Below are 24,844 nucleotides of genomic sequence, written 5' to 3' on the forward strand. Positions count from 1 at the left end.
ATTAAACTGGGGGAATAAACACTTAGAAAATAAAATTTGAAAAAAAGATGGGGGAATAAACACTTTGAAAATAAAATAAAAAACTTGGGGTATATACACTTAGAAAATAAAATTAAAAAAAAAAACTGGGGGAATAAACACTTAGAACAGGGGTAGGGAACCTATGGCTCTGGAGCCACATGTGGCTCTTTTGATGGCTGCATCTGGCTCTTTGCTAACCTGTGAGCTAAAATATGGAACCCGATGGTGACAGAACTGAGATACTATGTCCAGTGCTGCTTTAATTTTCTTTTTTTGCATTAGACTCTGCTAGAATGCATACTCATTGATTAGCAACTGCATAAGAATGTTGTCAAAAGTATTCTTTTTTTTCCACTTGACTTTTAAATTTAGAGTATGGCTCTTAAGGAATAACTTTTGAAAATATGAATTGTTTATGGCTCTCTTTGTCAAAAAGGTTCCCAACCCCTGACTTAGAAAATAAAATTAGAATTAGAAATAAAAAAGCCTTACTATACTAAGTCGTTTTTTAAGAAAAAAGCCTTACTATACCATGTCGTTTTTAAGGAAAAAATACTTACTATACAGTGTGCGCGGTTGTCCGTCTCCTTGTACCCTAAGATTGGCTGGCCACTGATTCAGGATGTCCGCCGCCTCTGGCCTGGAGACAGCTGGGATTGGCTCCAGCATCCCCCGCTAGCCTAGTGAGGATAAAGCGGTTCAGAAAATGAGATGAGATGAGGCTTACTATACTATGTCGTTTTTAAGAAAAAAAGGCCTTACTATACTGTCTTTTTTTAAGAAAAAAGCCTTACTATACTATGTCGTTTTTTCAAGAAAAAGGCCTTACTATACTATGTCGTTTTTAAGAAAAAAGGCCTTACTATACAGCAGGGGTCACCAAACTACGGCCCGCGGGCCGGATACGGCCCGCCGGCACATTTGGACCAGCCCTCTGAACAATACCAGAGACGCTATCGAATTTTTTTTTTTTTTTTGGATGCGGCCCGCCGGCACATTTGGACCGGCCCTCTGAACAATACCAGAGACACTATCTGATTTTTTTCCTATTTGGCCTTGAAGACTGGGATGTTTTAATCTTGTGTTTGGTTCATTGCACCCCTGCTGAGCCCACAAATCATCCCAGTGAAGCGGGGCTTCGCATTGCTTCTTTGGTGACACGCGCGGGGAGAGTGTTTCCCTTTGATGCAGGCGGGCACGTCCACCGTTGCATGCACGAGCAGTGTTACCGAGACATCTGGACGATCGCAGGTGAGGGCGGAGCCCTGGGACCATCGCGGACTATTCAAGCATATTAAAACTGCAACCTGTTTGAGAACGGCATAATGGCGAAAAAGTTAGGTGAGAGAAAAATTGATTCAGAATACAGGGTATTTAACCTGGAGTGGACAAACTATTATTTTTTTGTTCAATGCAAAGAAAAGGCTGTTTGTCTCATTTGTCAAGAGACGGTGGCGGTATTCAAAGAATACAATCTTTGCCGACACTATGAATCCCGTCACAAAGACAAGTACGATAGATTGCAAGGCCAAATACGAGCAGACAAACTCTCAAAGCGAAAAAGTGGACTACTATCTCAGCAGAACCAGGCATCCGTTCGGGCCAGCTTTTGGGTTGCTAAATTGATAGCAAGCAGCGGTAAGCCTTTCACTGACGGAGAGTTTGTTAAGAAATGTTTGGATACTGTCGCGGAGGAGGTGTGTCCCGAGAAGAAAGATGCATTTAATGCCGTAAGTCTGTCGGTGAGTACAATGACCAGACGCGTTGAAGAAATCGGGAGTAATGTATATGCCCAGCTGCAGCAGAAGACGAAAGAATTTGACTTTTTTTCATTAGCACTGGATGAAAGCACGGACGTGCAAGACACAGCGCAACTGCTCATTTTTATTCGTGGAGTTAGCGCAAACTTTGAGATTTGCGAGGATCTGGCAGCCCTCCAAAGTCTCAAAGGGACTACAACGGGAGAGGATATTTTTGACAAAGTGTGCCAAACCATGGAGAAGTTGGACCTGGACTGGTCAAAGCTAGCTAGCATCACGACTGACGGGGCTCCTAGCATGGTGGCCGAAACTCGCGGTCTAATAATGGGACGCATGAACCGGGAGTTGGAAAAAAGGGGTCTCACCGCCCCGCTACGAGTCCACTGCCAAATTCACCAGCAAGCACTGTGCTGCAAAATGTTGACGTGGGATTCTGTAATGACGGTTGTGGTGTCGTGCATAAACTTCAGAGCAAAGGGAGAAGATTGTGCATGGCACAACAGAAAGTTAATGTTCCATGGCTTTTTTTTCTTTGAAGAACCCAGAGAGAGTTATTTAGTTATTATTTATTTCATAAATAGTGTTATTTATTTCCTGTTTTTTCTGTGAAGAACTCAGAGAGGGTTATTTAGTTATTATTTATTTCATTAATAGTGTTATTCTATGTTTCCTGACTTTTTTTCTGTAAAGAACCTGGAAAGGGTTATTTGGTTATGTGTGGCTTTCTGGAAAACAATAAAAAAAAATTAAGCTCCCCTACGATCGTCACACTTTTTCTGTTACAAACTGACACCGGCCCCCCATCAGAGAAGGGAAAAGTTATGTGGCCCTCACAGGAAAAAGTTTGGGGACCCCTGCTATAAATGGTCGTTTTTGTCTGTAAAAAATTCCCTGACTGTACATGGTATTTTTTCATGTAAAAATGCCTTACTAAACATGGTCATTTTTTTAAATAAAAAAGCCTTACTATATATACACGTTCGGTTTTTTGTTGTTGTTGAAAAAAAGCCTTACTATACTATGTTGTTGTTTTTTTAAGGAAAAAAGCCTTACTATACATGGTCGTTTTTTAGGAGAAAAAGCCTTACTATACATGGTCGTATTTTTAGAAAAAAAGCCTGACTATACTATGTCGTTTTTTAATTTTAAAAAAGCCTTACTATACTGTCGTTTTTTTAAGAAAAAAGCCTTACTATAATTTGTTGTTGTTTTTTTAAAGAAAAAAGCCTTACTTGGTCGTATTTTTGATACATACGTACATTTGATTTGATTTGATATAAAGGCGTAGCATCCCATAAGACTAGGCTTTCATTTCAAACTATTCCAGAAAATGTAGGTTTTCCTAAAGAGCAAGCTTTCCACAATACTAGTGTCCTACAAGTGCAATCAGTGGATTGCCGTCAGGTGCTTCTCTTGCCCAACCCCCGTTGCTTCAACTGAGTCCGACCGAGTCTGTGCTGGATGTTTCGAAAAAAAAAATGCTGGCCCAACCCACAGCGGCCCTCGAAGACCCCTGTTGCAGACTCTCCAAGCCAGTCCAAGTCTTTTACTGGACCTATTGTAAACGTTGGCCATCAAAATGCAGACTTTTGACCATTTTGACTCATTTAAGAGCACCTTTGTTGAATGATATTTTACCCATTTCATTATATGCAGCGGTGTATGATGACACTAAAGGCTTTTCATTTGATGTAAAGGCATAGCATCCCATAAAACTAAGCTTTCATTTCAAACTATTCCACAAAATGTAGGTTTTCATAAAGAGCAAAGCTTTCCACAATACTAGTGTCCTACAAGTGCAATCAGTGGATTGCCGTCAGGTGCTTCTTGCAGCCCAACCCCCGTTGCTTCAACTGAGTCCGAGTCTGTGCTGGATGTTTCGGAAAAAAAAATGCTGGCCCAACCCACAGCGGCCCTCGAGGACCCCTGTTGCAGACTCTCCAAGCCAGTCCAAGTCTTTTTCTGGACCTATTGTAAACATTGGCCATCAAAATGCAGACTTTTGACCATTTTGACTCATTTAAGAGCACCTTTGTTGAATATTTCACCCATTTCATTATATGCAGCGGTGTATGATGACACTAAAGGCTTTTGATTTGATGTAAAGGCATAGCATCCCATAAAACTAAGCTTTCATTTCAAACTATTCCACAAAATGTAGGTTTTCATAAAGAGCAAAGCTTTCCACAATACTAGTGTCCTACAAGTGCAATCAGTGGATTGCCGTCAGGTGCTTCTTGCAGCCCAACCCCCGTTGCTTCAACTGAGTCCGACCGAGTCTGTGCTGGATGTTTTGAAAAAAAAAATGCTGGCCCAACCCACAGCGGCCCTCGAGGACCCCTGTTGCAGACTGTCCAAGTCTTTTTCTGGACCTATTGTAAACGTTGGCCATCAAAATGCAGACTTTTGACCATTTTGACTCATTTAAGAGCACCTTTGTTGAATGATATTTTACCCATTTCATTATATGCAGCGGTGTATGATGACACTAAAGGCTTTTCATTTGATGTAAAGGCATAGCATCCCATAAAACTAAGCTTTCATTTCAAACTATTCCACAAAATGTAGGTTTTCATAAAGAGCAAAGCTTTCCACAATACTAGTGTCCTACAAGTGCAATCAGTGGATTGCCGTCAGGTGCTTCTTGCAGCCCAACCCCCGTTGCTTCAACTGAGTCCGACCGAGTCTGTGCTGGATGTTTCAGAAAAAAAAAATGCTGGCCCAACCCACAGCGGCCCTCGAGGACCCCTGTTGCAGACTCTCCAAGCCAGTCCAAGTCTTTTTCTGGACCTATTGTAAACGTTGGCCATCAAAATGCAGACTTTTGACCATTTTGACTCATTTAAGAGCACCTTTGTTGAATGATATTTTACCCATTTCATTATATGCAGCGGTGTATGATGACACTAAAGGCTTTTGATTTGATGTAAAGGCATAGCATCCCATAAAACTAAGCTTTCATTTCAAACTATTCCACAAAATGTAGGTTTTCATAAAGAGCAAAATCTTTCCACAATACTAGTGTCCTACAAGTGCAATCAGTGGATTGCCGTCAGGTGCTTCTTGCAGCCCAACCCCCGTTGCTTCAACTGAGTCCGACCGAGTCTGTGCTGTATGTTTCGGAAAAAAAAATGCTGGCCCAACCCACAGCGGCCCTCGAGGACCCCTGTTGCACTCTCCAAGCCAGTCCAAGTCTTTTTCTGGACCTATTGTAAACGTTGGCCATCAAAATGCAGACTTTTGACCATTTTGACTCATTTAAGAGCACCTTTGTTGAATATTTCACCCATTTCATTATATGCAGCGGTGTATGATGACACTAAAGGCTTTTGATTTGATGTAAAGGCATAGCATCCCATAAAACTAAGCTTTCATTTCAAACTATTCCACAAAATGTAGGTTTTCATAAAGAGCAAAGCTTTCCACAATACTAGTGTCCTACAAGTGCAATCAGTGGATTGCCGTCAGGTGCTTCTTGCAGCCCAACCCCCGTTGCTTCAACTGAGTCCGACCGAGTCTGTGCTGGATGTTTCCGAACAAAATGCTGGCCCAACCCACAGCGGCCCTCGAGGACCCCTGTTGCAGACTCTCCAAGCCAGTCCAAGTCTTTTTCTGGACCTATTGTAAACGTTGGCCATCAAAATGCAGACTTTTGACCATTTTGACTCATTTAAGAGCACCGTTTGTTGAATGATATTTTACCCATTTCATTATATGCAGCGGTGTATGATGACACTAAAGGCTTTTCATTTGATGTAAAGGCATAGCATCCCATAAAACTAAGCTTTCATTTCAAACTATTCCACAAAATGTAGGTTTTCATAAAGAGCAAAGCTTTCCACAATACTAGTGTCCTACAAGTGCAATCAGTGGATTGCCGTCAGGTGCTTCTTGCAGCCCAACCCCCGTTGCTTCAACTGAGTCCGACCGAGTCTGTGCTGGATGTTTTGAAAAAAAAAATGCTGGCCCAACCCACAGCGGCCCTCGAGGACCCCTGTTGCAGACTGTCCAAGTCTTTTTCTGGACCTATTGTAAACGTTGGCCATCAAAATGCAGACTTTTGACCATTTTGACTCATTTAAGAGAATATTTCACCCATTTCATTATATGCAGTGGTGTATGATGACACTAAAGGCTTTTGATTTGATGTAAAGGCATAGCATCCCATAAAACTAAGCTTTCATTTCAAACTATTCCACAAAATGTAGGTTTTCATAAAGAGCAAAGCTTTCCACAATACTAGTGTCCTACAAGTGCAATCAGTGGATTGCCGTCAGGTGCTTCTTGCAGCCCAACCCCCGTTGCTTCTACAAACCCTTTGCCCACCCCCCAGCTAATTGGTGACGGCGAGGAGGTGATCGTTACGATCCGTCCCAAAAAATGGCAAATGAAAAAGCACTATGTAAACGCTAAACGATTATCCCCCGACTTAAACCCAGCCGGGAAGAAAAATATCATGGAACATTTCAGGATGAATACTTTTAGAGTGACCTCTTACAAAAAAAACAACAACAATCGCCTCCGCCAAGGACCTTTTTCAATTTAACTTTACATGACAGATCTCCAATCCATACATATTGCGGACATACGGTTAAATAAATGGTCAGGGAAAAATGTATGATGACGCAGAAATTATTTTTTTTGCCTTGACGGAGACACTGGCGGCGATTGTTAAACAACTTTAAAAATGTTTCAAGGGAAAAAAAGCCTTACTATACAGCAGGGGTCTCAAACTTGCGGCCCGCGGGCCAACTGCGGTCCTCGGGACGATAATTTGCGGCCCCCGTCTTAATATGAAAGATTAATGTTGGTGCGGCCCGCAAAATTGATATGAATGACACTTGTGTTCGGAGCAATGTTCCCTCTAAGCTGCGCGCGTGCGCAATTGCGCACTACTCTCGTCTTCTCTGCGCAGTAGCAATCATATGGCGCGCAGTAAAAAGAAACATCGATTTTTAAAAAAAAATTTAATTTTTTTTTTTTTTTTTACCCCTTTCCCCATGATGGCGCCGTTTAAGTGGCAGCCAGTGGCAGTAGCTCTGTCCACTCATGTTTTTCGTGTTTTACAGCATGTTTCGATCGATTTATTTTTTATTAATCTTTAAGTTAATTTATTTAATTCATTATTTTTTGTTAAAAAATAAAGATATTTGATAACGTTGGAATGTTTTATCAGTGTTTTCTTGTGGAAATCCTGATGCGGCCCAGTCTCACCCAGACTCGGCCTCTAGCGGCCCCCAGGTAAATTGAGTTCGAGACCCCTGCTATACAGTGTGCTTGTTTTCTGGGAGTTTCCACAGTTTGTAAATCCAGCTGGCAGTTTTAGCCAGCGGTGATGACAGATTTTAGCTCCTGGATGCCACAAATTAGTCATAATGGTTGGACTCTAGTCATTTTCTCTTCCTAAAAATCCAAAAGTTAATATGTATTTGACTATTTGACTACGGTTTCAAAGTAAACCATCACACATACACACACACACGCGCGCACAGACGCGCGCACAGACCCGCGCGCACAGACACGGGTGCGCACAGACACGGGCGCGCACAGACACGCGCGCGCACAGACACGCGCGCGCACAGACACGCGCGCGCACAGACACGCGCGCGCACAGACAGACACTCGCACAAACACAGACACGCGCACAGACAGACACGCGCACAGACACAAATACGCGTGTAATGGTTTACTTTGAAACCACAGTCAAATAGTCAAGTACATATTGACTTTTGGCTTTTAAGGACGAGAATATATATATATATATATATATATATATATATATATATATATATATATATATATATATATATATATATATATATATATATATATATATATATATATATATATATATATATATATATATATATATATATATATATATGGGTTCAATACAACTGAATACAGCCGTTTCAAATTAAACCATTACATATATATATATATATATATATATATATATATATATATATATATATATATATATATATATATATATATATATATATGTGTGTGTGTGTAATGGTTTATACTGTATTCAGTTTTATTGATTTGAGAATACACATCTCTTTGGTAGCTATACAAAATAGCTCTGGTCCATCTTATGGTGCCGATATAATTCCGTTTTTCAAAATAAATCATTCATTGATTCAATAATTTTCCGCACCGCTTTACTTCGCAGGGGTTGCAGGGATGCTGGAGCCTATCACGGCCAACTATGGCTTGCCAGCCAATCACAGGGCACTGAGACGAAAACACGCTGATTAACTTCAAATGACTTCAGGTGGTGGGGCTAGGCACACTGTATCGCAGACATATTGCACGCCAGTCAGGTATAACAATGGTTTTAACATTTATTTTAATGTCTTACGAGTTAGTTGCTTGTTATAATGAACAAGTGTGCGTTTATTTTGATGTCTTACGAGTTACTTACTTGTTATAGTGAACAAGTGTGCCTTTAGTTTGACCTGAAGATCGCCATGTTGAGCTCCGCTAAGCAAGCATGGGTTAAGGTTAAATCTCAAGCTTAAATTTTAATGTTATTTTGCTAAATTATGTATTGGGCAAGTATTCATAAGTACCGAGCGGTGTTCTTAACGCGGTGGTTATTGTTACGGGATTCCAACTGTCTTTTTTGTGTGGAAATATCATGCTAATGAGCGATTAGCACGAGGCTAGCGCTAGCCGCGAGTGGCTAGCAGGGAGTCCACGTAGTGCTTCTAACTGTACTTTATTGTGGATGCTAAATGAGCGTTAGTTAAGCTAATGTTCATACTCCTATGATTTTGTTTGTAAAAATACACTTATTTGTCGGTGCGAATGGGCTCAAAGTTTTGGTTAATGATGTTAAATGCAAATGTGATTGATTGACACACATTGTATGGCATGCACTTGTTGTAGTGTATGTACACGATGGAATTAAGGCTATAAATGTTTGTTTAGAAAGCAGACTAAACTCTGTCCCTGTGTGGCTTTTTTAAGTTGACGGACATCTTCCTGGACAGCGGCTTGAGTTCTAAAAGGCCTGGGGCCACCTGGTCTGACTGCACCACGCCGGCCTGGCTCAGTACCTCCGGGACACTAAAGTGAAGTTCAACCTGGACGGCATGGATGGACGGACGGCATGGACGGACGGACGGCATGGACGGACGGACGGACGGCATGGACGGACGGACGGCATGGACGGACGGCCGGCATGGACGGACGGACGGCATGGACGGACGGCAGGGACGGACGGCAAGGATGGACGGCACAGACGGACGGACGGCGGATTTATTTTATTTTGGACACTTTTTTTACCCATGGATTTATGGACACTTCTCCCCAGCGGAGTTTTGGACACTTTTTGGACACTTTTCTCCCCAGTGGAGTTTTGGACACTTTTCTCCCCAGTGGAGTTTTGGACACTTTTTTTCTCCCCAGTGGAGTTTTGGACACTTTTTTTCTCCCCAGTGGAGTTTTGGACACTTTTTTTCTCCCCAGTGGAGTTTTGGACACTTTTTTTCTCCCCAGTGGAGTTTTGGACACTTTTTTTCTCCCCAGTGGAGTTTTGGACACTTTTTTTCTCCCCAGTGGAGTTTTGGACACTTTTTTCTCCCCAGTGGAGTTTTGGACACTTTTTTTCTCCCCAGTGGAGTTTTGGACACTTTTTTTCTCCCCAGTGGAGTTTTGGACACTTTTTTTCTCCCCAGTGGAGTTTTGGACACTTTTTTTCTCCCCAGTGGAGTTTTGGACACTTTTTTTCTCCCCAGTGGAGTTTTGGACACTTTTTTTCTCCCCAGTGGAGTTTTGGACACTTTTTTTCTCCCCAGTGGAGTTTTGGACACTTTTTTTCTCCCCAGTGGAGTTTTGGACACTTTTTTTCTCCCCAGTGGAGTTTTGGACACTTTTTTTCTCCCCAGTGGAGTTTTGGACACTTTTTTCTCCCCAGTGGAGTTTTGGACACTTTTTTTCTCCCCAGTGGAGTTTTGGACACTTTTTTTCTCCCCAGTGGAGTTTTGGACACTTTTTTTCTCCCCAGTGGAGTTTTGGACACTTTTTTTCTCCCCAGTGGAGTTTTGGACACTTTTTTTCTCCCCAGTGGAGTTTTGGACACTTTTTTTCTCCCCAGTGGAGTTTTGGACACTTTTTCTCTCCCCAGTGGAGTTTTGGACACTTTTTCTCCCCGGTGGAGTTTTGGACACTTTTTTACCGGTGCAGGTAAGTATTTTGGTCTTTGAGTTTTGATTTGTGGACACTTTTCTCCCTAGTGGAGTTTTGGACACTTTTCTCCCCAGTGGAGTTTTGGACACTTTTTGGACACTTTTCTCCCCAGTGGAGTTTTGGACACTTTTTTACCCGTGGACGTTTGGACACTTTTTTACCCGTGGACGTTTGGACACTTTTTTACCCGTGGACTTTTGGACACTTTTTTACCCGTGGATTTATGGACACTTTTTTACCCGTGGATTTATGGACACTTTTTTACCGGTGGACTTTTGGACACTTTTTTACCGGTGCAGGTAAGTATTTTGGTCTTTTGAGTTTTGATTTGTGGACACTTTTCTCCCTAGTGGAGTTTTGGACACTTTTCTCCCCAGTGGAGTTTTGGACACTTTTCTCCCCAGTGGAGTTTTGGACACTTTTTCTCCCCAGTGGAGTTTTGGACACTTTTTCTCCCCAGTGGAGTTTTGGACACTTTTTCTCCCCAGTGGAGTTTTGGACACTTTTCTCCCCAGTGGAGTTTTGGACACTTTTTGGACACTTTTCTCCCCAGTGGAGTTTTGGACACTTTTTGGACACTTTTCTCCCCAGTGGAGTTTTGGACACTTTTTGGACACTTTTCTCCCCAGTGGAGTTTTGGACACTTTTTGGACACTTTTCTCCCCAGTGGAGTTTTGGACACTTTTTGGACACTTTTCTCCCCAGTGGAGTTTTGGACACTTTTTGGACACTTTTCTCCCCAGTGGAGTTTTGGACACTTTTTTACCCGTGGATTTATGGACACTTTTTTACCCGTGGATTTATGGACACTTTTTTTACCCGTGGATTTATGGACACTTTTTTACCCGTGGATTTATGGACACTTTTTTACCGGTGCAGGTAAGTATTTTGGTCTTTTGAGTTTTGATTTGTGGACACTTTTCTCCCTAGTGGAGTTTTGGACACTTTTTGGACACTTTTCTCCCCAGTGGAGTTTTGGACACTTTTCTCCCCAGTGGAGTTTTGGACACTTTTTGGACACTTCTCCCCAGTGGAGTTTTGGACACTTTTTGGACACTTTTTCTCCCCAGTGGAGTTTTGGACACTTTTTCTCCCCAGTGGAGTTTTGGACACTTTCTCCCCAGTGGAGTTTTGGACACTTTTTCTCCCCAGTGGAGTTTTGGACACTTTTTCTCCCCAGTGGAGTTTTGGACACTTTTTCTCCCCAGTGGAGTTTTGGACACTTTTTCTCCCCAGTGGAGTTTTGGACACTTTTTCTCCCCAGTGGAGTTTTGGACACTTTTTCTCCCCAGTGGAGTTTTGGACACTTTTTCTCCCCAGTGGAGTTTTGGACACTTTTTCTCCCCAGTGGAGTTTTGGACACTTTTTCTCCCCAGTGGAGTTTTGGACACTTTTTCTCCCCAGTGGAGTTTTGGACACTTTTTCTCCCCAGTGGAGTTTTGGACACTTTTTCTCCCCAGTGGAGTTTTGGACACTTTTTCTCCCCAGTGGAGTTTTGGACACTTTTTCTCCCCAGTGGAGTTTTGGACACTTTTTTACCGGTGCAGGTAAGTATTTTGGTCTTTGAGTTTTGATTTGTGGACACTTTTCTCCCTAGTGGAGTTTTGGACACTTTTCTCCCCAGTGGAGTTTTGGACACTTTTTGGACACTTTTCTCCCCAGTGGAGTTTTGGACACTTTTTGGACACATTTTGGACACTTTTCTCCCCAGTGGAGTTTTGGACACTTTTTGGACACTTTTCTCCCCAGTGGAGTTTTGGACACTTTTTGGACACTTTTCTCCCCCGTGGAGTTTTGGACACTTTTTGGACACTTTTCTCCCCAGTGGAGTTTTGGACACTTTTTGGACACTTTTCTCCCCAGTGGAGTTTTGGACACTTTTTGGACACTTTTCTCCCCAGTGGAGTTTTGGACACTTTTTTTTACCCGTGGATTTATGGACACTTTTCTCCCCAGTGGAGGTTTGGACGCTTTTCTCCCTAGTGGAGTTTTGGACACTTCTCCCCTGCTGAGTTTTGGGGACGGACGGCAGGGACGGACGGCAGGGACGGACGGCAGGGACGGACGGCAGGGACGGACGGACGGACGGACGGCACGGACGGACGGCACGGACGGACGGCACGGACGGCACGGACGGCAGGCACGGACGGACGGCACGGACGGACGGCACGGACGGACGGCACGGACGGACGGCACGGACGGACGGCACGGACGGACGGCACGGACGGACGGCACGGACGGACGGCACGGACGGACGGACGGCACGGACGGCACGGACGGACGGCACGGACGGACGGCACGGACGGACGGCACGGACGGACGGACGGACGGCACGGACGGCACGGACGGACGGCACGGACGGACGGCACGGACGGACGGACGGACGGCACGGACGGACGGACGGACGGCACGGACGGACAGAGGGATCAAGGTGAGTGCAAAATTCAGCACACCTTGCTAAAAAAAATGTAATTAATTTATTGGAAAAATTTCAAAGACTTGAACCTTTTTTTCCCCCGTGGACTTTTGGGCATGAACGGACGGCAAAGATGGACGGCAAGGACGGACGGCAGGGACGGACGGCAGGGACGGACGCCAGGGACGGACGGCAGGGACAGACGGAGGGATCAAGGTGAGTGCAAAATTCAACACACTTTGCCAAAAAAAAAATATTGGAAAATGTTCAAAGACTTGAACTTTTTTTCTCCTCTGCGGACTTTTGGGCATGGACGGACGGCATGGACGGACGGCAGGGACGGACGGCAGGGACGGACGGCAGGGACGGACGGCAGGGACGGACGGCAGGGACAGACAGAGGGATCAAGGTGAGTGCAAAATTCAGCACACTTTGCAAAAAAAATTCCTTAAATTATTGGAAATTTCCAAAAGCTATAACTTTCCCCCCCCCCTGCGGACTTTTGGGCGTGGACGGACGGCACGGACTGATGGACGACAGGGACAGAGACAACTGCGGTGAGTCGGCCACGCCCGCCGGCCCGTGCCGTCGTCCAATCGCAAGCCGAGCCCATTCCACCCGTGTTTGCTCTCTTTCAGCGTGCTTCACGGGTACGTGTAAACTAGGAGTCTTGAGGCCCTGTCGTTGGTGTTAGTGACTGGCGGCCATCTTACGACAGACACTCTGAATTGGCTCAATTCTTCAAACGTTTTGGTTGGAAGGAGGTAAGTGATCCAAGATGGCGGCGCGGGTGGATGCAGCTGGCTCTTGCTCTCCAGTTTGGTGTTTTGTTTCCTCAGTCTTGTCGTTGTTTGCTAACATCTGCCAGGCAAACCTTTTCTACAGTCGCCAGGATTTGGTTGCTCTCGGGAGGAGATGCCATAAATCCATCAGAGCAGATTGCCAACGAACCTGCCGCATGTCCCCGAGGACATCTCGAGACGACCAATTTCGTCATACGCTGCTGTGTATGATGACAATAAGGCTTTTGATGATTCGATGATGATCATCAAGCCCATGTCTGAACAGTTAGCAATCCCTCATTTTCTGTTGCTTTGGGGATATTTTTGCACCACTTCCTCTTGATTTTGAGGGAATTGATCGCATCACTCACATTAAAAAAAAGATAGGGTTGTTGGAAAATATATTATAGAAAATAATTCAAATTCACAAGATGGGGAAGACGTGCTGGCGGCTGTCATGGAGTTCCGTGCGCATCGGTCGCGCCATGCAGGCAAGCCCCGCCCCCCCAGGGATGGAATTTGGCCGTCCATCCGCTTAATCGGGTCTTTGCTTTCAGCTGGACGAGAGCGGGAAGTCGGTCTTCACCGTTCTGTGGGGGGACGTGGCCGCTGAATTGAGGAAGGTGAAGAACTGCGTCATCTGTTACGGTGGGTAGCCACAAGAGATTTGGCCGGCTTTTGGTCGGGGGAAAAAAGGCTTTTCTCTGTCCATGAATCGTTAGGCTTTTTTTTCTAAAAAATGACAATGTATACATAGTCATTTTTTTGGAAAAAAGGCTTACAATAGATGGTCGTTTTTTTTTTTTTTTTTAAAGCCTTATACATTGTTTTTGTTTTAAAGCCTTACAAAAAAAGCCTTAAAAATGAACATGTATAGTAAAGCTTTATTCTTAAAAAAATATATAGTATATATAGTAAGGCTATTTTTCCTAAAAAATAACATAATATAGTAAGGCTTTAAAAAAAAAAAAACGACATAGTATAGTAAGGCTTTTTTTCTTAAAAAAATGACATAGTATAGTAAGGCTTTTTTTCCTAAAAAAGGACATAGCATAGTAAGGCGTTTTCCCCCTAAAAACGACATAGTATAGTAAGGCTTTTTTCTTAAAAAAACAACATAGTATAGTAAGGCTATTTTTTCTTTAAAAAACGACATAGTATAGTAAGGCTTTTTTTCTTAAAAAAACGACATAGTATAGTAAGGCTTTTTTTCTTAAAAAAACGACATAGTATAATAAGGCTTTTTTAATTAAAAAAACGACATAGTATAGTAAAACTTTTTTTCCTTAAAAAACGACAGTATAGTAGGCTTTTTTTCCTAAAAACGACATAGTATAGTAAGGCTTTTTTATTTAAAAAAAACAACATAGTATAGTAAGGCTTTTTTCTTAAAAAACAACATAGTATAGTTAGGCTTTTTTTTCTTAAAAAACGACATAGTATAGTAAGGCTTTTTTATTTAAAAAAAACAACATAGTATAGTAAGGCTTTTTTCTTAAAAAACAACATAGTATAGTTAGGCTTTTTTTTCTTAAAAAACGACATAGTATAGTAAGGCTTTTTTTCTTAAAAACGACATAGTACAGTAAGGCTTTTTTTCTTAAAAAACAACATTGTATAGTAAGGCTTATTTACTTAAAAAATGACAGTTTAGTAAGGCTTTTTTTCTTTAAAAAATGACAGAATAGTTGGGCTTTTTTTAAATTAAAAAACGACATAGTATAGTAAGGCTTTAAAAAAACGACATAGTAAGGCTTTTTTAAAATTAAAAAACGACATATTATAGTAAGGCTTTTTTCTTGCAAAACGACATAGTATAGTAAGGCTTTTTTTCTTAAAAAACGACAATAATAATAATAATCGGACATAGGCCCTGTCGTCATTATCACAACACAAAAAGCCTACTTGTCATCATATAGTAAGCTTTTTTTTCTTAAAAAACGACATAATATAGTAAGGCTTTTCCCCCTAAAAAACGACATAGTATAGTAAGGCTTTTTTTCTTAAAAAACGACATAGTATAGTAAGGCTTTTTTTCCTAAAAAACGACATAGTATAGTAAGGCTTTTCCCTAAAAAACGACATAATATAGTAAGGGTTTTTTTTTCTTAAAAAACAACATAGTATAGTAAGGCTTTTCCCCCTAAAAAACGACATAGTATAGTAAGGCTTTTTTCTTTAAAAAAATGACATAGTATATCGTAAGGCTTTTTTTCTTAAGAAAAAACGACAGTATAGTAAGGCTTTTTTAAAATTAAAAAACGACATATTTTAGTAAGGCTTTAAAAAAAGACAGATAGTAAGGCTTTTTTTTAAATTAAAAAACGACAGATAGTAAGGCTTTTTTAAATTAAAAAACGACAGATAGTAAGGCTTTTTTAAATTAAAAAACGACATAGTATAGTAAGGCTTTTTTCTTTTAAAAACAACATAGTATAGTAAGGCTTTTTTTCTTAAAAAAAGACATAGTATAGTAAGGCTTTTTTCCCTAAAAAACGACATAGTATAGTAAGGCTTTTTTTCCTAAAAACGACATAGTATAGTAAGGCTTTTTTTCTTAAAAACGACACAGTATAGTAAGGTTTTCCTAAAAAACGACATAGTATAGTATAGTAAGGTTTTTTTCCCTAAAAAACGACATAGTATAGTATAGTAAGGTTTTTTTCCCTAAAAAACGACATAGTATAGTAAGGCTTTTTTTTTTTTAAATTAAAAAATGACATAGTATATCGTAAGGCTTTTTGTCTTAAAAAATGACACAGTATAGTAAGGCTTTTTTTCTTAAAAAACGACATAGTATAGTAAGGCTTTTTTTCTTAAAAAAAGACATAGTATAGTAAGGCTTTTTTCCCTAAAAAACGACATAGTATAGTAAGGCTTTTTTTCCTAAAAACGACATAGTATAGTAAGGCTTTTTTTCTTAAAAACGACACAGTATAGTAAGGTTTTCCTAAAAAACGACATAGTATAGTAAGGTTTTTTTCCCTAAAAAACGACATAGTATAGTAAGGCTTTTTTTTTTTAAATTAAAAAATGACATAGTATATCGTAAGGCTTTTTGTCTTAAAAAATGACACAGTATAGTAAGGCTTTTTTTCTTAAACAACGACATAGTATAGTAAGGCTTTTTTTCTTAAAAAACAACATTGTATGGTAAGGCTTATTTACTTAAAAAACGACAGTTTAGTAAGGCTTTTTTTCTTTAAAAAATGACAGAATACTTAGGCTTTTTTAAATTAAAAAACGACATAGTATAGTAAGGCTTTTTTAAAATTAAAAAACGACATATTATAGTAAGGCTTTTTTCTTGCAAAACGACATAGTATAGTAAGGCTTTTTTTCCCAAAAAAACAACATAGTATAGTAAGGCTTTTTTTCTTAAAAAACGACATAGTATAGTAAGGCTATTTTTCCTAAAAAAACAACAACATAGTATAGTAAGGCTTTTTTTCTTAAAAAACGACATAGTATACTAAGGCTTTTTTTCCTAAAAAACGACATAGTATAGTAAGGCTTTTTTCCTAAAAAACGACATAGTATAGTAAGGCTTTTTTTCTTAAAAAACGACATAGTATAGTAAGGCTTTTTTTTGTTAAAAAATGACATAGTATAGTAAAGCTTTTTCGCTAAAAAACGACATAATATAGTAAGGTTTTTTTTCTTAAAAAAACGACATAGTATAGTAAGGCTTTTTTTCTTTAAAAAACGACATAGTATAGTAAGGCTTTTTTTCTTACGAAACGACATAGTATAGTAAGGCTTTTTTCCTAAAAAAACGACATAGTATAGTAAGGCTATTTTTCTTAAAAAACTACATAGTATAGTAAGGCTTTTTTTCCTAAAAAACGACATAGGATAGTAAGGCTTTTTTTCCTAAAGAAATGACATAGTATAGTAAGGTTTTTTTCCCTAAAAAACGACATAGTATAGTAAGGCTTTTTTTTTTTTAAATTAAAAAATGACATAGTATATCGTAAGGCTTTTTGTCTTAAAAAATGACACAGTATAGTAAGGCTTTTTTTCTTAAACAACGACATAGTATAGTAAGGCTTTTTTTCTTAAAAAACAACATTGTATGGTAAGGCTTATTTACTTAAAAAACGACAGTTTAGTAAGGCTTTTTTTCTTTAAAAAATGACAGAATACTTAGGCTTTTTTAAATTAAAAAACGACATAGTATAGTAAGGCTTTTTTAAAATTAAAAAACGACATATTATAGTAAGGCTTTTTTCTTGCAAAACGACATAGTATAGTAAGGCTTTTTTTCCCAAAAAAACAACATAGTATAGTAAGGCTTTTTTTCTTAAAAAACGACATAGTATAGTAAGGCTATTTTTCCTAAAAAAACAACAACATAGTATAGTAAGGCTTTTTTTCTTAAAAAACGACATAGTATACTAAGGCTTTTTTTCCTAAAAAACGACATAGTATAGTAAGGCTTTTTTCCTAAAAAACGACATAGTATAGTAAGGCTTTTTTTCTTAAAAAACGACATAGTATAGTAAGGCTTTTTTTTGTTAAAAAATGACATAGTATAGTAAAGCTTTTTCGCTAAAAAACGACATAATATAGTAAGGTTTTTTTTCTTAAAAAAACGACATAGTATAGTAAGGCTTTTTTTCTTTAAAAAACGACATAGTATAGTAAGGCTTTTTTTCTTACGAAACGACATAGTATAGTAAGGCTTTTTTCCTAAAAAAACGACATAGTATAGTAAGGCTATTTTTCTTAAAAAACTACATAGTATAGTAAGGCTTTTTTTCCTAAAAAACGACATAGGATAGTAAGGCTTTTTTTCCTAAAGAAATGACATAGTATAGTAAGGCTTTTTTTCTTAAAAAACGACATGGTATAGTAAGGCTTTTTTTCCTTAAAAACGACATAGTATAGTAAGGCTATTTTTCCTATAAAAAACAACAACAAAGTATAGTAAGGCTTTTTTTTCCTAAAAAAATGACATAGTATAGTAAGGCTTTTCTTAAAAAACGACATAGTTTTTGTAAGGCTTTTTTTCCTAAAAAACGACAGTATAGTAAGGTTTATTTCCCTAAAAAACGACATAGTATAGTAAGGATTTTTTTTTAAATTAAAAAACGACATAGTATAGTAAGGCTTTTTTCCCTAAAAAATGACATAGTATAGTAAGGCTTTTTTTCCTAAAAACGACATAGTATAGTAAGGCTTTTTTTCTTAAAAAATGACATAGTATAGTAAGGCTTTTTTTCCTAAAAAACGACATAGTATAGTAAGGTTTTTTTTTTTCTTAAAAAACGACAGGCATTTTTTCTTCAAAAACGACATAGAAAAGTAAGCCTTTTTTTATCCTAAAAAAACAACATAGTATAGTAAGGCTTTTTTTCTTAAAAAATGAAATAGTATAGTAAGGCTATTTTTTTTTAAACGACATAGTATAGTAAGGCTTTTTTTCTTAAAAAACAACAGAATAGTAAGCCTTTTTTTCCTAAAAAACAACATAGTATAGTAAGGCTTTTTTAAAATTAAAAAACGACATAGTATATCGTAAGGCTTTTTTTCTTAAAAAAATAGTAAGGTTTATTTCCCTAAAAAACGACATAGTATAGTAAGGCTTTTCTGTTAAATTAAAAAACGACATAGTATAGTAAGGCTATTTTTCCTAAAAAACGACATAGTATAGTAAGGCTTTTTTCCTAAAAAACGACATAGTATAGTAAGGCTTTTTTCCTAAAAAACGACATAGTATAGTAAGGCTTTTTTTCTTCAAAAACGACATAGTATAGTAAGGCTATTTTTTCCCCAAAAAAGACATAGGATAGTAAGGCTTTTTTTCCTAAAAAAATGACATAGTATAGTAAGGCGTTTTTTCTTCAAAAACGACATAGTATAGTAAGGCTTTTTTTCCTAAAAAAAACGACAGTATAGTAAGGCTTTTTCCCTAAAAAACGACATAATATAGTAAGGTTTTTTTTTTCTTAAAAAACGACATAGTATAGTAAGGCTTTTTCCCCCTAAAAAACGACATAGTATAGTAAGGCTTTTTTTCCTAAAAACGACATAGTATAGTAAGGCTTTTTTTCTTAAAAAACGACACAGTATAGTAAGGCTTTTTTCTTAAAAAACGACATAGTATAGTAAGGCTTTTTTTCTTAAAAATCGACGTAGTATACTAAGGCTTTTTTTCCTAAAAAATGACATAGTATAGTAAGGCTATTTTTCTTAAAAAAATGCCATAGTATATAGTAAGGCTTTTTTTTCTTAAAAACATAGTAAGGCTTTTTTCCCTAAATAACGACATAGTATAGTAAGGCTTTTTTTTCCTAAAAAACGACATAGTATAGTAAGACTTTTTCTTTTAAAAAATGACCATGTATAGTAAGGCTTTTTTTTTTAAAATGACCATGTATAGTAAGCCTCATCTCATCTCATTTTCTGAATCGCTTTATCCTCATTAGGCTAGCGGGGGATGCTGGAGCCAATCCAAGCTGTCTCCAGGCCAGAGGCGGCGGACATCCTGAATCGGTGGCCAGCCGATCTTCGGGTACAAGGAGATGGACAACCACGCACACTGTATAGTAAGTCTTTTTTCCTAAAAAACGACATAGTATAGTAAGGCTTTTTTCCTAAAAAACGACATAGTATAGTAAGGTTTTTTTTCTTAAAAAACGACATAGTATAGTAAGGCTATTTTTCCCAAAAAAAATGACATAGGATAGTAAGGCTTTTTCTCCTAAAAAAATGACATAGTATAGTAAGGCTTTATTTTTTAAAAAACGACATAGTATAGTAAGGCTTTTTTTCCTAAAAAACGACATAGTATAGTAAGGCTTTTTTTCCTAAAAACGACATAGTATAGTAAGGCTTTTTTCCTAAAAAACGACATAGTATAGTAAGGCTTTTTTTCTTAAAAAACGACATAGTATAGTAAGGCTATTTTTCCTATAAAAAACAACAACAAAGTATAGTAAGGCTTTTTTTTCCTAAAAAAAATGACATAGTATAGTAAGGCTTTTCTTAAAAAATGACATAGTTTAGTAAGGCTTTTTTTCCTAAAAAACGACATAGTATAGTAAGGCTTTTTTTCCTAAAAAACGACATAGTATAGTAAGGCTTTTTCCCTAAAAAACGACATAATATAGTAAGGTTTTTTTTCTTAAAAAACGACATAGTATAGTAAGGCTTTTTTCCCTAAAAAACGACATTGTATAGTAAGGCTTTTTTTCCTAAAAAACGACATAGTATAGTAAGGTTTTTTTTTCTTAAAAAACGACATAGTATACTAAGGCTTTTTTTCCTAAAAAACGACATAGTATAGTAAGGCATTTTTTCCTAAAAACGACATAGTATAGTAAGGCTTTTTTTCTTAAAAAACGACATAGTATACTAAGGCTTTTTTTCCTAAAAAACGACATAGTATAGTAAGGCTTTTTTCCTAAAAAAACGACATAGTATAGTAAGGCTTTTTTTCTTAAAAAACGACACAGTATAGTAAGGCTATTTTTCCCCCAAAAAACGACATAGGATAGTAGGCTTTTTTTCTTAAAAAACGACATAGTATAGTAAGGCTTTTTTTTGTTAAAAAATGACATAGTATAGTAAAGCTTTTTCGCTAAAAAACGACATAATATAGTAAGGTTTTTTTTCTTAAAAAAACGACATAGTATAGTAAGGCTTTTTTTCTTTAAAAAACGACATAGTATAGTAAGGCTTTTTTTCTTAAAAAACGACATAGTATAGTAAGGCTTTTTTCCTAAAAAAACGACATAGTATAGTAAGGCTATTTTTCTTAAAAAACGACATAGTATAGTAAGGCTATTTTTCCCCCAAAAAACGACATAGGATAGTAAGGCTTTTTTTCCTAAAGAAATGACATAGTATAGTAAGGCTTTTTTTCTTAAAAAACGACATGGTATAGTAAGGCTTTTTTTCCTTAAAAACGACATAGTATAGTAAGGCTATTTTTCCTATAAAAAACAACAACAAAGTATAGTAAGGCTTTTTTTTCCTAAAAAAATGACATAGTATAGTAAGGCTTTTCTTAAAAAACGACATAGTTTAGTAAGGCTTTTTTTCCTAAAAAAACGACAGTATAGTAAGGTTTATTTCCCTAAAAAACGACATAGTATAGTAAGGATTTTTTTTTAAATTAAAAAACGACATAGTATAGTAAGGCTTTTTTCCCTAAAAAACGACATAGTATAGTAAGGCTTTTTTTCCTAAAAACGACATAGTATAGTAAGGCTTTTTTTCTTAAAAAATGACATAGTATAGTAAGGCTTTTTTTTCCTAAAAAACGACATAGTATAGTAAGGCTATTTTTCCCCCAAAAAACGACATAGGATAGTAAGGCTTTTTTTCCTAAAGAAATGACATAGTATAGTAAGGCTTTTTTTCTTAAAAAACGACATGGTATAGTAAGGCTTTTTTTCCTTAAAAACGACATAGTATAGTAAGGCTATTTTTCCTATAAAAAACAACAACAAAGTATAGTAAGGCTTTTTTTTCCTAAAAAAATGACATAGTATAGTAAGGCTTTTCTTAAAAAACGACATAGTTTAGTAAGGCTTTTTTTCCTAAAAAACGACAGTATAGTAAGGTTTATTTCCCTAAAAAACGACATAGTATAGTAAGGATTTTTTTTTAAATTAAAAAACGACATAGTATAGTAAGGCTTTTTTCCCTAAAAAACGACATAGTATAGTAAGGCTTTTTTTCCTAAAAACGACATAGTATAGTAAGGCTTTTTTTCTTAAAAAATGACATAGTATAGTAAGGCTTTTTTTTCCTAAAAAACGACATAGTATAGTAAGGCTATTTTTCCCCCAAAAAACGACATAGGATAGTAAGGCTTTTTTTCCTAAAGAAATGACATAGTATAGTAAGGCTTTTTTTCTTAAAAAACGACATGGTATAGTAAGGCTTTTTTCCCTTAAAAACGACATAGTATAGTAAGGCTATTTTTCCTATAAAAAACAACAACAAAGTATAGTAAGGCTTTTTTTTCCTAAAAAAATGACATAGTATAGTAAGGCTTTTCTTAAAAAACGACATAGTTTAGTAAGGCTTTTTTTCCTAAAAAACGACAGTATAGTAAGGTTTATTTCCCTAAAAAACGACATAGTATAGTAAGGCTTTTTTTCCTAAAAAAAAAAAAAACAGCATAGTATAGTAAGGTTTTTTCCCTAAAAATGACATAATATAGTAAGGGTTTTTTTTTCTTAAAAAATGACAGTATAGTAATGCTTTTTTCCCTAAAAAACAACATAGTATAGTAAGGCTTTTAAAAAAAATGACCATGTATAGTAAGCCTCATCTTATTTTCTGAACTGCTTTATCCTCATTAGGGTAGCGGGGGATGCTGGAGCCAATCCCATTTGTCTCCAGGCCAGAGGCGGGGGACATCCTGAATCGGTGGCCAGACGATCTTAGGGTACAAGGAGACGGACAACCACGCACTGTATAGTAAGTCTTTATTCCTTAAAAACAACATGGTATAGTAAGGCTTTTTTTCCTAAAAAACGACATAGTATAGTAAGGGTTTTTTTCTCAAAAAACGACATAGTATACAAAGGGTTTTTTCCCTAAAAAACGACATAGTATAGTAAGGCTTTTTTTTTCTTAAAAATGACATAGTATAGTAATGCTTTTTTCCCTAAAAAACAACATAGTATAGTAAGGCTTTTTTTTTTCTAAAAAAACGACATAGTATAGTAAGGCTTTTTTCCCCCCCAAAAAACAGCATAGTATAGTAAGGCTTTTTTCCCTAAAAAAACGACATAATATAGTAAGGCTTTTTTTCCTAAAAAAAACGACATAGTATAGTAAGGTTTTTTCCCTAAAAATGACATAATATAGTAAGGGTTTTTTTTTCTTAAAAAATGACATAGTATAGTAAGGCTTTTTTTCTTAAAAAAACGACATAGTATAGTAAGGCTTTTTTTCTTAAAAAAAACGACATAATATAGTAAGGCTTTTAAAAAAATGACCATGTATAGTAAGCCTCATCTCATTTTCTGAACTGCTTTATCCTCATTAGGGTAGCGGGGGATGCTGGAGCCAATCCCATTTGTCTCCAGGCCAGAGGCGGGGGACATCCTGAATCGGTGGCCAGACGATCTTAGGGTACAAGGAGACGGACAACCACGCACTGTATAGTAAGTCTTTATTCCTTAAAAACAACATGGTATAGTAAGGCTTTTTCTCCCTAAAAAACGACATAGTATAGTAAGGCTTTTTTTCCTAAAAAACGACATAGTATAGTAAGGTTTTTTTTTTCTCAAAAAACGACATAGTATACAAAGGGTTTTTTCCCTGTTGAGAAATAATTGTCTTTGTGTCATGACAGATGCATTGGACAATGTGGAAGAGGAGCGGGAGGAGAAGAACGGGTGCAGCCGACCGATCGACAAGTCAAGTCCTGCTTGCCTCACCCCGTGACAGCCGTGGGTTTGAGGTGTGTCTCCGTCATTCGGCCGACGTGGATGTGGACGAGGGCGACTGGCAGAGCAACGCCACCATGCGGTTCTTCGACAGCCGGCGGTTGTGGTGGGAATGCCAACCAATAAAAGTTTGGGTGGCTTATTTGAAATCATAGCTAATAGCCAGTGTCTTTTGTTTTTTTTAGGCCAATTCTTTTAACTAATTTTTATGTAATGTTTAAATGGAAAATTTAATTTTGAAATTTTTTTTTAGTAAAAGGTAATGAGTCTTTTGTCGCAGGTGGGGAGCGAACCAGCTTCCATTCGACGGTAGGCATATGCTCTACTGTGTGTGCTAAAGGGCCCTCCCACCTTCCCACTAAACTTCAACCGGCTGAGTATTTGCGGTAAGAGGGCGCTGGAGTGATTTTGGCTAAGTGTGTAAACCGCCTCCCTACTCAGCATGGTCCTGTCCAATAAAAGTTTTCTTGTCTTTTGTTTTTGTAGGCCAATTCTTTTAACTATTTTTGATGCAATGTTTAAATGTAAAATTTAATTTTTGAAAGTTTATTTTAGTAAAAGGTAATTTATCTTATGTCGCAGGTGTCTCTCCCCGCCGAAGGCGGGGAGAGGCACCAAGAGTACGTCTGCGGGACGCGAACCAGCTTCCACTCGGTGGTAGGCGCATACTCTACTGTGTGCGCCAAGGGGCCCACCCACACACCCACTAAACTTCGACCGGCTAAGTCTTTTCGGTAAGAGGGCGATGGAGTGATTTTGGCTAAGTGTGTAAGACGCCTCCGTACTCAGCATGGTCCTGTCCAATAAAAATTATTTGTCTATTGTTTTTTTAAGCCAATTCTTTTAACTAATTTTGATGTAATGTTTAAATGTAAAATTTAATTTTGAAAGTTTATTTTAGTAAAAGGTAATTTGTCTTATGTCGCAGGTGCCTCTCCCCGCCGAAGGCGGGGAGAGGCACCAAGAGTACGTCTGCGGGACGCGAACCAGCTTCCACTCGGTGGTAGGCGCATACTCTACTGTGTGCGCCAAGGGGCCCACCCACACACCCACTAAACTTCGACCGGCTAAGTCTTTTCGGTAAGAGGGCGATGGAGTGATTTTGGCTAAGTGTGTAAGACGCCTCCGTACTCAGCATGGTCCTGTCCAATAAAAATTATTTGTCTATTGTTTTTTTAAGCCAATTCTTTTAACTAATTTTGATGTAATGTTTAAATGTAAAATTTAATTTTGAAAGTTTATTTTAGTAAA

At 37.9% G+C, this 24,844-nt stretch overlaps 2 protein-coding genes across 18 annotated transcripts in view; one reads left to right on the plus strand and one right to left on the minus strand.

The window, feature by feature from the left end:
• Window positions 1-580: 580 nt before the first annotated feature.
• Window positions 581-24,844, minus strand: part of LOC144084507 (polyunsaturated fatty acid 5-lipoxygenase-like) — a 56,557-nt gene continuing 32,293 nt past the window's right edge. The window contains exon 29 of one of the 2 annotated variants that reach the window (XM_077613010.1): window positions 581-701. The gene's annotated coding sequence lies outside the window, so the exon portion shown is untranslated. The remainder of the gene's footprint in view (window positions 702-24,844) is intronic. The other variant, XM_077613015.1, reaches the window with a different exon arrangement.
• On the plus strand, window positions 7,816-24,721 carry LOC144084511 (uncharacterized). 16 transcript variants are annotated; one of them, XM_077613027.1, is made up of 12 exons: window positions 7,816-8,110; window positions 8,760-10,859; window positions 11,528-12,411; window positions 12,478-12,612; window positions 12,734-12,805; window positions 12,870-12,953; window positions 13,035-13,669; window positions 13,736-13,826; window positions 22,499-22,616; window positions 23,191-23,308; window positions 23,500-23,699; window positions 23,874-24,070. In XM_077613027.1, exon 2 carries the CDS (start codon window positions 8,889-8,891, stop codon window positions 10,002-10,004), a length of 1,116 nt encoding a protein of 371 aa, XP_077469153.1. In that variant the 5' UTR covers window positions 7,816-8,110; window positions 8,760-8,888; the 3' UTR covers window positions 10,005-10,859; window positions 11,528-12,411; window positions 12,478-12,612; window positions 12,734-12,805; window positions 12,870-12,953; window positions 13,035-13,669; window positions 13,736-13,826; window positions 22,499-22,616; window positions 23,191-23,308; window positions 23,500-23,699; window positions 23,874-24,070. The 16 variants fall into 16 exon arrangements, 5 of the variants coding, with proteins under 5 accessions (XP_077469153.1, XP_077469151.1, XP_077469155.1 ...); XR_013303836.1 differs by adding an exon at window positions 19,610-19,729 and having other exon boundaries at window positions 7,817-8,110; window positions 8,760-12,411; XR_013303829.1 differs by adding an exon at window positions 24,176-24,721 and having other exon boundaries at window positions 7,819-8,110; window positions 8,760-12,411; window positions 23,874-23,979.

The sequence above is a fragment of the Stigmatopora argus genome, chromosome 11, assembly GCF_051989625.1.
Source record: "Stigmatopora argus isolate UIUO_Sarg chromosome 11, RoL_Sarg_1.0, whole genome shotgun sequence".
Lineage (NCBI taxonomy): Eukaryota > Metazoa > Chordata > Actinopteri > Syngnathiformes > Syngnathidae > Stigmatopora > Stigmatopora argus.